The sequence below is a fragment of the Catharus ustulatus genome, chromosome 2, assembly GCF_009819885.2.
Source record: "Catharus ustulatus isolate bCatUst1 chromosome 2, bCatUst1.pri.v2, whole genome shotgun sequence".
NCBI lineage: Eukaryota > Metazoa > Chordata > Aves > Passeriformes > Turdidae > Catharus > Catharus ustulatus.
Window position 1 is genome coordinate 29304571 of NC_046222.1, and position 17030 is coordinate 29321600.

Here is a 17030-nt window from a genome sequence, read left to right on the forward strand (position 1 = left end):
AGTTGCAAACCAACCAGCTTAAATCTGATACATATTCTTAGTTACTGTCCCCAGACACCTCAAAGGAAGCTAACAGACCTCTGGAATTCTGTGCACAACAATTTGAAAAGTAGTATCTGTAAATTATTTTTCTAATGTGTAAAAAACCTGAAATTTTTTGCCTATTTCCAGTCAAGAAAATTAAGATTTCACATGGCATTCTCAAACCTGTTGCCCTATGCATTTTGAAAGAACACTGATCCTAATCTAAGTGTTGTATTTAATGGTTACATGTTAAAGCATTTTTTCCTTAACCAGATGATTTGTTTTCTTTCACTTTGTTATCACTACAGATTGTATTTCTAATTCTAAACATTCTTTTTACTTTAATCAATGTAAATCCTAATTCTGAAGATTTTAAACTGTCCTCAGTTAGTACAAAGAAGACAAACATTAAAGTTTAATAACTTTTTATCTGTTGAGTTCCAAATTTCAAGGTCTGTTTCTCCTTAAGTCTGAAAACCCCATCCTATCAATCACACAATGCATGTCAGACATCCATCTCTCCTGTCCTGCACCCAGAGGTCTTGTCAGAAATTCAGATGATAAAATAGCTTTTGTAACATAGTGAAGAAAGAGAGGAAGTATAGTTGAACAAATGACTGATTTTCTCCTATCTATTTGGATCACCAAACACCTTTCTAAACAAGGAAGACAGATATATTCATAATTTATACCTGCAATGTACAGTTTTCTTTTCGCTTCAGGAACTCCACAAACCTCGCCACCACTCCTTGTGTGCTTATGACTTCATCTATTGGAGGATTTGGTTCTGTTTAAAACAAGAAGTTAAATTAGATACATTCACTTCTTTGTAAGGAAATTCTCAAATTACTGCATCAAAATACCCAGTGACATACTGACTGCTCTTTTCTTGGAGTGTGCTTTTTCTGCAATACTTCACTAAAAGACAACAGATTCCTATCTGCCAACATAAGAAAACTTCAGAGTATGAGGTAATAAGATAACATGATTCAATGCACTGATGCACTTAACAGTTTAGGCCAAAAGATTTCAGAGCAGTAGCTCTGTGCAGTCACTCTGGCATGCACACATGTAGAGGAACCTTGGTATATCGGTATGTTTGGGTCACAGAGACTCTACAACAATGTCTGCAACATTTAAACTTACATCCAAGAAGAGATCTCACATCTGCAACACTCAGTACAGATTTCAAGAAAAGAAGCAACTATTACATACATCAAGCTGACATTGTGTCAAGCAGAGCTTGACCCAGAAATTTCAGTGTGAAACTCAATTTTTACTGCTGTCAAAGTAAAACTACACGCTAGGGAGGCTCCTACAGTTCTCTCTAAGTAAGTTCAGCACTTACCTTTAGAAAGCAGCTTTCGGAACTTCTGGGTGGCTGAGAGCTGCTGTTCTGGACTGTTGGAGAAAATCATCTCAATCATATCAGCGGTGATGACTGCACTCTTAATATTTAGGTGGGAAAAAAGAACGAGGGTGATAGACAGTAAAAGGAGAAAAAATCTGGAATTAGCGACAAACAGGTTACATTTGCTAAAACAGTATGAAGTTCATTTCTTATTGAACAAAAACAGGTAAAACTGTTATGGTCAACAAAGAAATCATTATATATGTACATCTACATAAGACATCATTCTCAAGTGCAGCTTTGCTTTACTGAAAGCCAAAACTCAAATTTTACTCAAGAAATGACAAGAAAATTACTCTTCAGAATTTTTCATGGGTATTCTCTCCCTTCCTCTAAAATAAATGTAAAATTGTCAGCTTTAACAAAAAGTAATTATGTTAGCACTTAGATTTCCCTAACATGTACATTTTGATTTACTCTCTTACACCATAATGTACAGGGTTATTTTTAGAAGAGTTGACATACCTAATGCTTGTTATCAACACCAAGTAGAGGTATTAAATTTTCTATAATACTGATAGATTCCAATAATATGACTACATTAAATTAGCAACCTTTCTCATGCTAGGTAAAATCTGACATTCTGTTCACTACGCGTGTACCCACGTAAAGAAGCATAAGAAAAGTCAGATTTTTTTCTTCCACTTGTAATCTAAAGCTTCGGATACATCTGATCCCAACACTTAGACAGAGACACAGATGACAGTGCTGAAAATACTTAAGAATTGTCTGTAACAGCCAACAGTTCCAACTGTTAAGAGCCTGAAATGTATGGCATTTAACATAGCAAATACACAGTGTATTGACACTATCAATTAGGCAAAATCCTTTCCTTACTTTTTACTCTCTATTTGTTTAATATAAGCTTCCACACAAATGGTATTTAGGACTTGCCTGATATTTGCATACTATCCTGACAACTATATATTCTATTATTGACCTACCATGCTGTTTATAAACATTTCTCTGTTTCTCAGTAATTTTCAAGGCTCGTATAACCACCCATTGCTCAGCCTGATTTCTATGGAAACATCACTTGCATACTCTTAACACAGACACTGTGAAGATCAGCAACACTTTTAAGTGAGAATTGCATTTTCCTTAAACTTTTCTGTTATAGAACTGAAACCTTTACCATTTTTCTTTCCAGGGAGAAAGTAAAAAAGTCTAATTCCCACAAGAAGTGTTCTTCTGTCATTTTATGCAGACAGCTAAGTTAGGTCTAGCAGTGTTTCCAACACTTGCTTTAAAAATGGTGCCACTTGAAAGTCTGCTATAAAAGATTTCCACTGAGTGCCTTTTCAACTTTGTAAATTGCAATAACACACTGCTTAATTTGTCTTTTCATGCTTCAAGCAGTATGAATTTCAGATTTAAAAAATCTCTGGGCAACAGTTGATAGAATCATCTGTAATGAACACTAAATCGAGGAAGTGATCAGTCTGCCAGGACAATGACATTTTATTCAATTTTCTTGAGCATATATCCTCTGAAAAACCATTCACCATACATCCCTAGCATTTTTTTCTCATACAATCTGTTTCAGGGCAACTCATTGAGACAGGTGTTTCAGAGTTGTCCATCTCTGAATGCATTTTTCACATCATTCTGGAATTCCATTCCCGGGACGTCACTGCATGACAGATTTGCCCAGTTTCAACCAACGCTGTATTCATTTCTCATCACTTACAGAAGTCATCTCCATGTTGTTCATCTGAGCCTCATGGAAGCCCCCATCTGACATCACTTCCTCCTCCGCTTCTTCCTCAGCCGTTGCAACATTTCGGCGTTTAAACAACTGAAGAGAGAAAGTATTTAACATACATATATATATATTTAATATATATTACATAGCCAATATATACACAGCATGTTGTGTTAGGCTGCTATAGAAACTACACAGGTTGTCATCTCAGAGAAGGCAGCGGGCAGCACACCAGCTACAGGACTTCAACTGACAGCATATGGAGAAAGTTTAGCCATGGAGTAAATGAAAACAGCAATGTGCTAAAATATAGGTTCCTAACATTTCTGGAAAATGTTCACTGATATCTCCTTCTTTTCTTCACCATCTGCCTCCATCTACAAGCTGTCTAGCTTCCACACCATTGCTTTCTTGCAGAGGATGCTGGGGTTCAAAGACTTGACAAATTCCTGTGTATTACACATCTTCACAGAACACCTGCAGGGGCTCTGACAGTCAAGTGACAGCAGCAAAGAGCGCTTTGAAGAATGATCTTACTTGGACGAGCATTTGGTTGCTATGACTTAAGAGAAGGTACCCAGTTTAAGATGTCATGAGAAGAGCTGGAGAGGCTACAGCTACTGGTCATACAATTTTGTTCGAAGTCTCAATCTGCTCTGGCCAATGTTACACTTGAGTGAACGAGGAACACTATGTGTTGTAGAGCCTGCAGAAGAGGCAGTGAAGTGTGCAAGTGACTCTGATTTCAGACTGACTGTGTATGAATTTGGAGGTCAGGAACAACTAAGAAGAGGCTTGGGAGAAGCAGAGGGGCAGAGACACTACAAGACAGGACTGTTTAAGGACTAGTCACAGATATCTCAACTGTTGTGCATTACCTGCTCCTCTCTCTTTTGCTTCCGTAGTTGAAGACCCTCTTCCTCCCGCCTGCGACGCATCTCATCAGGGTTTAGAGATTTGTTCTTGTAGCTCTTCAGCCGGAAATTCTCTTTTCCTGAGGTCGTCATGATTCCTTCACAATGCAATATAAAAAAGAAGACAAAAATACTCTTCAACATATCATTTTATACTGTGTCTACTCCTTAAACTCTGCAGTCATGAACTTCCAGCCACTGTCCCTCTCCATTCCATCACCTAACTTCCAATAAAATTTAGAAGGTGGAAAGTGAAATTTCACAGAACTGTCACTTTGGTGTGTCAGTTCTTTACATCAGTCCAACAGATTTTTATTTTATTTTTTGAGGCTTCAGAGAGTAAGATATTTTATTAAGAACTAAGGTCTTTAAGGCTAAAAAGAAAACTGCACTAAAAAATGTTAACATTTCTCCACACAGAACATTAGTCAAATTATATACTCCTGTCTTTACTCAGAAATGAAGGTGTCTTAGTTGCTTTTTAGCTTAATTTACTTTGCATGTGAGTACAGGGGCTTTTTTTTTTTTTAATTTGCACTTCATATCCAAGGTTTTAAGTTAATTCAACATATCCCTGTTGAAGAAACTTGAAGAAACCCTGTGTTCCTTCTATCCAGACAAGGCCTAAAAGGAAAGTGAAAAGAAAAATTTTAGGTGAAGATGATTTAACCATTGAAAATGCTCGGTCCTGCAAAGAAAGCAGTGCTATTGTTCCCCTCCTCCCCATCCCCAGTCCCTAATCCTGCCACTGTTTATGCAGAGGGGCCTTTTTTCAGTCTGTGATTATCAAGTACCATCTGTCTTACATAACTGAGTGGGCCAGCATTTACAGCTGCCCGTGATGATTTGCACATGTACACCACCACACTTTGGAGTCACTTAGCATAAAGCAGTAGGTGGAGAACTGTGTGGAAAGAACTCATCCCCCGGAAAGCAATGGGTGTGGATCAGGTCTCTACTCTTAGTGCTCCATTCTGCTGCTGCTTCCCTCCTTGCATCATTCCTTTAAATCCAAAAGAGGTTGGGAATCAAGTTCTCAACACGTTAGTATTTCCATGCATCTTCACAGAGACGCAGAGCCTCCAACACATTGTAAATCTTGTAACACAAAATTTAGGAAGCTGCACTATATAAAAAGTTACTCTACAGGACTTTTAAAGGTCTCTTTCAAATGCTCTAATGTGCTGCATTAAATAAGCTACCTACTTCAAATTCCACAAGCACAAAATCACCAGATGATAGATGATCTCCCTGTGCACTTTTTACTTTAAAATGGAGCAACATGAGTTTATAGATTCTCAACAGCTTAGGTTTCCTCTTTAAAATACATCAAATTATGTGTATCAAGTCTACTCTAACTTTCAGTTAGCACAAAAGTTGTAAGAGAATTAAAAAAAAAAAAAAAGATAACTCAAATATGCTTCTTGTTAGAGCCACTTTACCACTTTTTAAGTTGCTGCTACCTCACAACCACTCATAAGAATTCTGATGATCAGAAAACTACTGACTTTCACAGAAAACATTTTGGACAACACTTCAAGTATTACTGTAGTCTGACAACTGAGATTTTAAAAACTGTTCAGGGACACAGAACTACTACACTGATTGTCGATCAGTCACAGATTGCACCGAATGCAACGTAACAACCTGAGCATTATAAGTAAGCAATTCAGCAGCCTTATTTTGCTGAAAAGGCTCACCTGAAATGGCCTTTTTTTTTAATAAAGGTACAACAAAAAGATAAATCTAGGAGTGCCAGCAGTTCCCTACATCTTTCTTAACAGCTTTGAGACCCCTTCCTTCCTGTGTTTACATGTTTGACTTTCAAATGTTTGTGTTCCTTTACAGTATGCTTGGCAATTATAAGCTCTTCACATTTTTAGTTTAAGTGACTACAACCTGTATATTAAACACAGATACTATGTGAACAAGCCTGGGATTTTAACTGTAAAAAGTTCAGTCAACAAACACTCAAAATTTCTTCCATTCCTAAAATATTTTGAACAAAGTATTCTATATACTTCAGAATAAGCAAGTTGAACTCAAACACCAAGGGGACAACCTCGGACACTCCTAACAGGAAAATGGCTTTGCAGACACTCTGGTCATTCTGTTCCTGATCATGAATAAATACAGGCATACACTACAGCCCAGACAACGTCTCAGGCCTTCCACAGTTACTAATAACTCTCCATTTTTGTCTGAAATCTGTCTTCTCCAACTTATAAGACTGTATTTGCCTTTATTTGGGATTTCAGGACTTTGGTAACTCCTTTGATAAACTCTTGTGGTCATTTCACACCCTCACTTTCAGTATCTACAAGTTCTTAGTTTAATTGAATCTTGACAGGGAACATCTTCATCCCTTAGTACTGAATTTCATCTCTAATTTCTATTATGCAGCCTCCATATAATGTTCCAATGTTTCTAAATATGACACAACCAACATCATCAGTAAGTTTGCTTAAGCGTATTCTTCCTTACTGTACTTATTACAGTAATTTCACGACCATAAGGCGCACCGGACTATAAGGTGCACCCCCTGGGAGTCGGCAAAATTCACAACTTTGTAGATCATATAAGGCGCACCAGACTATAGGGTGCACTTTTTTTTTGCAGTGAGGCTCCACCCCGAGCTCCCCCTGTGTGGTTGCTGGCCAAGGCCCCACCTCACCCCGGCAGCCATGGGCCCCTGGGCCCGCCTGTACCTGGCAGGAGCGGTGCCTCGGGCCCCCAGGCCCGCCTGTACCTGGCAGGGTCGGGGCATGCTCGACGTCGCTCCGTGTCGCCTTGCCAGGGCCAGACTATGCCTGCTGCCCCTCTGTGCCCCCTCTTTGGGGCCGGGCTGTGGCTGCTGCCCCTCCTTGCCCCGTCTCTGGGGCCGGGCTGTGGCTGCCACCCCTCTGTGCCCCCTCTCTGGGGCTGGGCTGTGGTTGCCACCCCCTCTGCCCCGCCTCCACTTGGCAGCCATGGCCCTGCCCGCTCCCCACGCGGCTCGCAGCTCTCACTTCCGGGTAGGCAAATTTCCGAACTTTGTCCATCAGATAAGGCGCACCGGACTATAAGGCGCACTTCCGGGTTTAGGGAAAAATTTTAGTCAAAAGGGTGCGCCTTATAGTCGCGAAATTACTGTAATCTTGTTTCTCCCCCCCCGCCATCTCCCAATTTGCATTTTCTTCCAATTGATTTTCTTCCAATTAATTTTGCTTCTCTCTTTAAGGTAAAGACTTCCATTTTCCTCTCAGACTTCTCTTAGCCCCTCCTCTTGTACCTTAAGTCATTGTTTCATTTATTGAAAATACAGATACAGGACTTAGTTGAATTCTTTCTCTGACTTTACCGCAAGCCCTCTACCAATCAGCTTCACAGGCATCATCTTTCTTACACCCTCTCCAAGCTGTAGCTGCAGGTTTTGGCTATGCTCATTTCTGACTTTCAAGACAGCTCACTTGGCTGAGTAACCCCCTCCTCTATTTCATGAGTAAACCATACACTAAAAATTCTTTCAAAACAGTGTATTGTCTTTTACCTGAGAGTACAAACACCTTCCACCAAATGACAGGAAAGAGTTATTTTGGGGTTTTTTTCATTAAAAGTGAAAATATTAAACTCCTTTCATCACTGAGAAATTACCAATCCAACTAGAGATGGGTTCAATAACTTACTTTATAGTATGCCATCACTGGTAGTAAATAAACAAAATCCCAAGCACATAGTCACGGACCTGTTTCATATACCTGTCTGTCCAATATTTATAACTTAAACCCATAGTTATTTTCTAAAACTAGTTCTTATGTCCTGAATGTATCTTAATATAAATTCTTTCTTTACCATTCTTTCACTGGTTTCCTGACTACTGGTGAAAAATTGAGCGAGTGCATCAAGGATTCCATCCAGCCCACACATACTGGCAGCATCTCTGGACCTACTCAAAAGTGTGAGCACACAATGGCTTTTTAGGACTAAAAATATAACAACTCTATGTTAGTTGTTACAGTTGTCCAAGGATTGTTTGGTATAAATCTCCTCCTCCATTCTCAAGGATGTGGCTTTTCCCCAGACTAAACCACAGAAGCAAAACAAACTTCAAATTGTCTCTCTGGTCTTCAGTAGCTTTGATGTGACTTAGTTGAAAAATCTTTAAGTTCACCCTTGCAGCAAACAGCAAACCCTGGATCTCTTCTGCATTGTCAAAATTAACACTACTTCTGGAGAAAATCTGTGGTGGTTGTCATGGAAATGTTCTACCATATTTTCTTTCCTAAAGATAGCACGGTATTTGTCCACATTTTTTTGATACTCCTGGCTACCTCTGGAGACCAGGTAAGGAATTTTCATGGTGTATTTCCTGGGCTTTTGTGCAAAACTACTCAATCCCCATATGACACTTTCTCCTCCTCAGTTTGTCCGCCATAAAAACAAATTTTAGCAAAATTAAACCCACTAACTATTTCTGAGCGTCTGCATTTCCATAAGGAAAACATGATCCCAATTTTTTTTGCTGATTAAGACATGAACCCTACCAAATGCAGATGTGTTCTCAGCACACGCTTCTAGGGGAAATATGAATTACTGCATTTCTCCTTGCTCATCAAGTCAAAGAAACTCTGAAGCACTGGGAAATACAGAGTCATTTACTGCCATGACCTACCTTGTCTCAAGCAATCATCTAAATAGGAACAAAAATGAACTCCCTGCCTTCTTAAATCAGCTATCACTGTCACTAGACTTAAGGGCTTTGCCAGAAGAAATACCATGTGACTAATACTCTCAGATACTACGCGTCAGAGCTACCTAGATGTAAAAATAAAGCCCTTACAAATCAAGAGCTGTATAACTATATATATACACACACACACACACACACACACACTCTGGTTTTTTTATACATGTAAGAGCATATATGTACCATGTATACACAATGAAAATAAGATTACCAAATCCACTCTTGATATTAAAGACTACTAGAGACAGATTTTCTGTCTTTGGAAATAGGGGCAAGAATAAGGAAAAAAATGTGTATCAGAAGTGCAGATCTACACATGACATTCTACCTCACAATGAGAATAGGTCAGAAGGGGAAGACTTGAAAATTACAGCAGAATAGGAGTTTGAAAAGAAACAGTGTGATAAAAAATTATCAAAATATCCATGATTTGCCGTACTACGAGAGTACCTTTCCTAACTGAGGCAGCCATCAGAAGGACACTGGAGGCAGACTTGGGAGCTCTGCTGTGCTGTCACACTGCTGCCTCTCCTTATACATTGCTGCCAAAGAGACACAGAAAAGATACAAGAGGCACCATCCACCCTGAAAGGACAACTCATTTTAGAAATGGCACTCTCAAGACAGAACTCCAAGCAGTGAGAAAAGCTGGAAGTATTCAAAGGAAGAAATGCACAAAACCTTTACTTCCAAGATTTTAGTTTCTTTAGAGGCTCTGCTGTGAGTTTCTAGATGTCCTAGAGAAGAAGTTTCCCCACAATCAATTTCTTGACATCAAGTCAAATACCTACAACACAGTCTGGACAGATGTTTGAGCAATTCCCTGAGCTCTGATTACAGGATACATCACCTTCTGACACTCTTCAGTGAGACTAGAAAACCTACCCAAATTAAAAAGTCAACCTGAAAGTAGTACTTGGTCATTCATAGCTCTCATCAACACACTCTCAAAAAACCCCAACATTTAGGCCACAAATGTGTCTGCTTTTTTTCCTTATGAAGCGTAGATTTTGGAAAGTCCTTCTGATTGACTTTTTGGTAATTTCCAGGCAACAAATCAGGATGTTAACAGGAGAATTTAATTCTCATGGAAGTAAATGGTCTGCTTTCTTGGAGAGGACAGACAACGAAAACTCTTCATAATAAAATCATTAATAATACAGGGCATAGAACGATAAAAATATCACCTGGGAATAATGCTATTTCCTTGGAAAAACTTCTAGAGCAAAATCCTACATCTGGCACTATCCTACAGAGATGAAAACACATCCACCAAGTCTCTATACTGTTGACAGTGTTATCTGACAGAAAAAGGAAAATAGAGGAAATTGACAGATTGACTTCTCTCTCCACTGCTGTCTTCTGTTGTTTCAAAAATCAGCTCAGTCAGATAAACACTTCGATGAGGTTGTACTTACTTCTTTTGCAAAATTATCTGACAAACCATATTGGCTTATAGAGGTCTGTGGGAATGCCCATCAGAAGCATCCACATCATCTGAAACACAGGGGTATTACTTTCTCTCAGTCCTCTGACTCTTATAAAGTTCAGGACATCTACAGGAAAGGATATTTAATCATCTCAAATACAAAAAGCTATTGTTCAAGTAAAGCACAGCCAATTTCCAAGACCTCTGCTTACCTTTCTCTAGCTATAAAAGAGGATTGGGAAACATGTCTCACAGTCACTTTACATTATTTGTAAAGACCTGTAAAGTAAGTACTGCTGATGATGTATCAAACACTAGAGTTAACAAGGAAACAAAACAATCCTGTGAATTTCGTTTTCTGTGGTTTATGAAAGCTGTAACAGCCAAACAGAAAGAAAAAATCAAGGAAGTATATGTCTGGATGCATAAAAAACAACCACTAACCGAGACAGAATTACCTGACAATTGGTGCTATCTCAGAAACTGATCTGGTACATCAGCCTGTACTACTATTTAAACCCACTGACAGCCACAGACACTAGGACGTTTAATTTTTAACAGTCTGAGGATTATGTGCTTTTTTTTGCTCTTTTTTGAAGAAACACTGCTGAACAAATTAAGAAGTAATGCATTTAACAAGGCTTATGGGAAAACAGTTTTATCAAGGGGACACACACAATAAAAAATTATATACAGTGTATCTAGCACTTCACTATACATTTACTACCATGAAGATATTTACAAGACGTTTCGAGTTCCATTTTTTAAAGGTCCATTTTGACTTAACAAAGTAGCATACAGAGTTTTCAAAGTTCCAGAAAGTTTTTAACTTGAGTGAGAAGGCAAAAAATCTGACTGTCAAAGCCAGATCAATTTAAAATGTAAACATCTTCAAATTTGTTAACTGAGACTTTCTGACTTGAGCTGAAAACACAAAATTCCTTCATTGTGTTCAAAGATACTACAGTGCAATAAATCTGTTTAAATGAAAGAACCCTCACCTTCATTTCTACAACTCCACAGTCCCTACTTAACCTGAAACCAAAGGTCTCACAAGTCATGACACAAAGCAGCAAGTGATGGGGAATTAAACTATACAGCCACACAGGATTATACTGACATCAAAAAAAATAACCTTATCATAATGCACCCATCCACATGAAACAACAGAAGTGATTATTCCCATGTGCCAAATGAAAACATTACCTGTTTTTCTTTTAAAGAGGACATACATTCATATTTTGATCAAGATTACAGCACATTCTCCCTGCACTCACAGAATGGGTTGGCCAACTGTTCTTTCTGTAAGGTCATAGCTAAAAGAGGGACTGCTTGAAAAACCACATTTGACAGTCATCTGTCAGGAAAAAAGATCACCATAACATTTCCAAAACCCTAACTTGCCCTAAACATTCTTTATGAGTGAACAAGAGTGCACCTTTCAGAATTTCATACCATGAAAAGAAGAAATCTCTGACAGCTTAAACCAAATTAGGTTAAAAATAAACTAAATTATTGACTTTGTAGTTTCAAGCAGCTTCTGTTTAGGATTGGAAATATCAGAAGGCACTGAAATCAAAGCTACCTACCTCATGCTTCCCATGATGACAAATCTGCCTGCCACAATTGTACTATTTGCTGTGACTCAGCACTGTGGAAGATATGTGTGCAAACCCACAAAACAGCAGTAAGTCAAAATTCTACTGATTTCATCCTAGTTTTGGACATCAGCAATGAAAGAGTCACACAGCACTGATGTATCAGCCACATCAAGCCAAAACTCACAGGAAATTCAAAGCTTCTGCCTCCCTCATCCAATTTACACCTAATAACCCTCCTACCAAAAGCTCCTGAATCCAACAAACAGCACACTCACCGAGACAACTCTTTTCAGATAACTTATCAATACCAAAAACAAAGTAGAATAAGAACACTTAGGTAGTAGAAGGATCATAAGCAAGTTCTAAAAGATTGTATTTTAAGAGGCAATCTCATTCTACTTCAGACAAAAATCACAACAATGTAATGTTAATCACAACATTATGATCAAACTTTACTTACAGACACATACAGTTTGTGATCCACTAATGGGTGGTTTGTTCGTCAAAATTTTCATAATTCAACAGGTGAATTTGCTTCCAAGTGTTACTTCAGCACTAAATTTGGTAGGCTTACAAAGTCTTCTTTGGAGATGCGTTCAGGATGTTTAGCCACACAGTATTTGCTTTATGGTTATAGAATCAGACCATCACTTACAAATACAGTAATTTCAAGACTATAAGGTGCACCCTTTTGACTAAAATTTTGGTCCGAACCCGGAAGTGCGCCTTATAGTCGAATGGGCCTTATATATGGACAAAGTTGCGAAATTTGCCAACCCGAAGTGTGAGCCATGAGCCAAGATGCGAGGGGGGGCGGGAGCGGGCAGCCCCCAGCCAGCAGGAGCCGCGCAGGGAGGGAGGGAGCAGGCAGCCGCAGCAACCCCAAGATGTGAGCCATGGTCACCCCAAGCCGCGGCAGTTCCGAGCCACCCCGAACCATGGTAGCCGTGAGCCACGGCCTCCCTGAGCCCCACCTCGCCAGCCGGGGGCGAGCAGGAGTGCCGGGGCCCACGCACGGGGAGGATGTTTGGGGCTGCTTTTAAAGGCTACACCAATCTGCGAAAAATGTTTGCAAATTGAGCATGTGCCAGTAAACTCCACTCGCGGGATTCCGTTACTAATTTGTTACTTTGTTGCGCGCAGCGATCTTCGCTGCAAAAAAAAAAAAGTGCGCCTTATAGTCCGGTGCGCCTTATATAATATACAAAGTTGCAAAATTTGCTGACTCCTGGACTCACCTTATAATCCGGTGCGCCTTATAGTCGTGAAATTACTGTAATCTCAACTTTACATAAAATGAAATAAAGATCTGTGTGGGTCAAACCAGTTGGTATCTCACAGAACATATGAATCCTCCTGCTAAGTCTGACAAGCACTTTGAACTACCAAATAAAAACAGAAAAACAGAGAAGATAAAATACTCTGGATCACAAGGAAGCTGTCAGAAGCAGGTGACTGGCTAAATCTTGAGTTTTATGTCATGCTCTGAAAGCTCAGATTCCATAACTCTCCACACACATCCAGGAACAGTCACCTTTCTTTCAGTTTCAAGGCATTTCAGCATCTGTCTCCTTATGACACTAAGCAATAATTACGTTTCAAGAAAGTGTTCATGTTATTCCAAAATAAATTTCTTCTGTCCCTGAATTCCATTTATTCCTGTCTAATATGAACCAACTAGCAGAAGTGACCCTGTGATATGCAGTCTACCATTACTTTGTAACACTTTTTCATACCTTCCTGCTACTAACATGCCTTATAAATCAATTCTGGTGAAAGGTAGTTTACTGTCACCTGTCTTAGACTGCCTCTACTTTTTATCCTCAAAATTAATTATTAAGTCTGTGCAATGTTTGATGCAATTCAAGGCATTCAGGAGGTAGCATAATATAATTTCCAGTCCTACTGGTCTACAGATTTTATATTCAGTAGAGGTTTTATGAGTATTTAGCTTAAAATTAACTCCCTTGTTTTTTCAGTCCCTTTACCTTGTCCACAATAATATAAAAGTACTGATATATCTACAAGCCTTGCATTCTACTGCTGGCATTTTGTACCTTGAAAACTCCACATTCATTCTCGGAAATAACATCGAACAGTTTAATCCACTTACTTGCTTAACAGAGTTTAAAAACTGTAACAGATGAGGGTTTTTTTTATTCAGAGTAGAAAAAAAGCTATCTTGCTATCATAATGCAGGCTCTATTCTCTATAATTTACATCAGCATTTCTTTATTTGTATTATTATATTATTTAAACAAGTACATCCATTATGCTTTAGCCCCTTAGTATGAAGCTGAATAATTTAATAATTTTTCTATCAGTTCACCTTCCACTTGTTCTCTGAAAAATAAGTGGTCTGGTCTAACTTGTTTGTCCATTTCATCATTCCAGAACCTCCTGTGCAGATATTCAGCCACTCAAAATATTTCATGAAGCATGTCATTCTTTTAATGTTTTTTATTTTTCTTGACTTGCTCACAGCCTACTAAGCTCACTCATTACTCCCTTAGGCCTTCAGAAGTATTTAAACAAATAAAATTAATTTAGCTATTTGCTGCTGCTCTTCTATTTCTCTTATGTTTCAAATTAACATTAAAGCCCCTAGGCCTAAATCACATTGTTTTTTTAATCCGCTGTATGCTATTTTGGAAAAATTTGATTTCAGCCTTTCAGGGATGCACTGTTTTACACCCATCAACCTCTTCCCACGAAAGTTACATTTTGCAATTTAAGAACTTATTTGACTTTAAAGGCGCACTTTTCTCTTGTGTTCTTAAAGATAGAAGTCAAGCTCCCTCAAGAATTTGTAAAACACTTCAGAAGAAAAAATTCACAACCCTGAGAGGGACAAACAGAAGGATTTTGAAGCAAGTTGCAAAACCAGGACCAAATGTTAGCTATTTCAACAGAAAGGGAGAACATTTTTAAAAAATTTAAAAAGGAAAAGAGTACTGCATAGAAACACCAAAGCTGAAATAGGACCATCAAATAACCTGCTTAAATAGACATTTACGATTAGAAGTCTCTATAAAGAACCTTTCAGAAACTGCTACAACTGACTGTAGGACTTTTTAGTTCTCATGGTGACTTGGGCCAGTGCTGCTACCATGGGCAGTATGCCTTTCCCTTTCCAAATGCACTAAACTGAGACTTCTCCAGGGGCCAGCACTCAGCTGAATATACAGGACCACGAGCATGCCAGCTCTGAAGCCACCAACACAGAGAACATAACATCGGAAAAAAATCAACACATGGCACATGGGCAGCAAAAGGTGAACACTCTGGTACAGTACCAGAATGAGAGACAGGATGTAACAAACACTCTGTTTTAAAGTTGTGGGGGACAGACGGGGGATGCCAAGCCCCCAAAAGTCACATCTCTTAGAAGAAATAGAAAACAGAAACTTCAAAACTTGTTTTGAATGAGCTAGTTCACATGTCAATGCAGCTGGTAACACTGAAAGGAGAACACAATGAAATTACAAGAAAAACAAGGCCAAATGCTCAAAAAGTCAGTTTGATACAACCTATTAATTTACACAGCACTTCATTAACTGTTCTACTCTAACTACTAATTGCCAGTGCTATACACAAAACATAACATAAAGAGCTTCTAAGGATAAATTTGCAATCCCATTTCATGAGAGCTCATAGACATATCCCAACTTTGTTAAGTCTTTCATTAACATCAAGCAGTCAGAGCAGAAAATACGACGGCAAACAAAAAAATCCAGAGGAACAGTAGCTTGAATAAAAGATAAAGAGACCATTAAACACCACCATTCAGCACCATTTGGGAATTCTGCAGAAACAGCAGCCCGGTATTTCACAGCTCATGACGTATCTTCTCAGCCCAGAGTTTCATTTTTATGAAACGCCCTCAAGAGGCAAAGCTTAAAATCATTGTTACATGGACCGCGCTACGGGCAACACAGATTTAGAGACTATGAATGGAACGAGTTTCTGTCGCATATAAAGTCTCTGGAAAAGGACAACTGGAAACGGCTACCAAGTACAAACCTTTCATTGTATACAGGCAGTCAAAGAAATAATGCTGTGAAATAATGCGAGGTTACAGGGTGATATTTGCAGGGAGGAGATGGCAGAATTTTTTTAACCACTAGGGAAAAAAATGTGAAAAAGCAAAAGCTTGGAAGATCTGGGAAAAAGTTTCCCTTCCCCTCCACAGAATCAATCAGGTTGGAAAGACCTCTCAGATCACCAAGTGCAACTATGACCCAACACCACTATGTCAAATAGACCACGACACTGAGTGCCACATCCAGTCTTTCCTCCAACACCTCCATGGACGGTGACTCCACCATCTCCTTGAGTAGCCCATTCCAACGCTTAAGCACACTTCTCGTGAAGAAATTCCGCCTGATACCCAAGCTAAACCTCCCGTAGCTCAGCTTATGACGATGTCCTACCGCCCAGCTGATGCCCTGACCCTGCTCACCTCCCGTCCCGCCGTTGGAGCAGCAGCACCGGGCCAGCCCGTCCCCACGACACGGAGCTGTCCGGCTCCGCGCAGCCAAACAGCGCGACTTCCAGAGCCAGCGCGCGGCCCCGCTACCGGCACAAGCCAAGAGAGTCCTTCCAGCCACGAGGAGCCTTTCTGGACAGGGCAAGACCGGTCCGTCTCTCCCCAGTTCCCCCGAGAGGTGCGGGTGCGGGTGCGGGTCCGGGTCCGGGTCCCGGTCCCGATCCCGATCCCGGCCCGTGCTGGTCCGGGTCCCAGTCCCGATCCCGGCCCATGCGCGCGCCGCTCCCGCCGCGCCGGCCCCGCCCCACCCCGCGCGCGGCCCCCGCGCGCCTGTTGCGCGCGCGCGCGCGCGGGACGGGGGTTCACAAGAGGGCTCCCGCCGCGCGCGGCAACCCCGGCCCGAGCCTCCCCTGCCCCCGCCTCCACAACCCGAGCCGCCGGCAGCTGATCCCCGCCCGATCGCTCCTCCCGCGCGGACGCGGCCGTGCGAACCGCCCGGCTGCCGTCACGCTCGCTCCGCCGGGGCTGAGATAAAGGTGCTTCCCCCCGGCCCCCGTACCTGCTGCCGGCCCAGCGTGGCACCACGCTGTCTCTGCTCGGGCCCGAGGCGCGCGAGCGCCGCTCCCTCCCTGCCTCCCTCCTTCCCTCCCTGCCTGCCCGGCGCTGGCTGGAGGCGGCACTGCGCACGCGCACGGCGCGTCGCGGTGCCCTCTGGGAGGGAGAGCTCTTCC

At 40.7% G+C, this 17030-nt stretch overlaps 1 protein-coding gene across 1 annotated transcript in view; it reads right to left on the reverse strand.

Annotated features, from left to right (window-relative positions):
• Window positions 1-16975, reverse strand: part of KPNA1 (karyopherin subunit alpha 1) — a 56839-nt gene extending 39864 nt beyond the window's left edge. The window contains exons 1-5 of the mRNA XM_033052392.2: window positions 16859-16975; window positions 4019-4152; window positions 3126-3233; window positions 1373-1472; window positions 717-811 (exon numbers count right to left, since the gene is read on the reverse strand). Of these exons, the coding sequence (XP_032908283.1) occupies window positions 717-811; window positions 1373-1472; window positions 3126-3233; window positions 4019-4147 (432 nt within the window). The 5' untranslated portion in view covers window positions 4148-4152; window positions 16859-16975. The remainder of the gene's footprint in view (window positions 1-716; window positions 812-1372; window positions 1473-3125; window positions 3234-4018; window positions 4153-16858) is intronic.
• Between the last annotated feature and the right edge of the window lie 55 nt (window positions 16976-17030).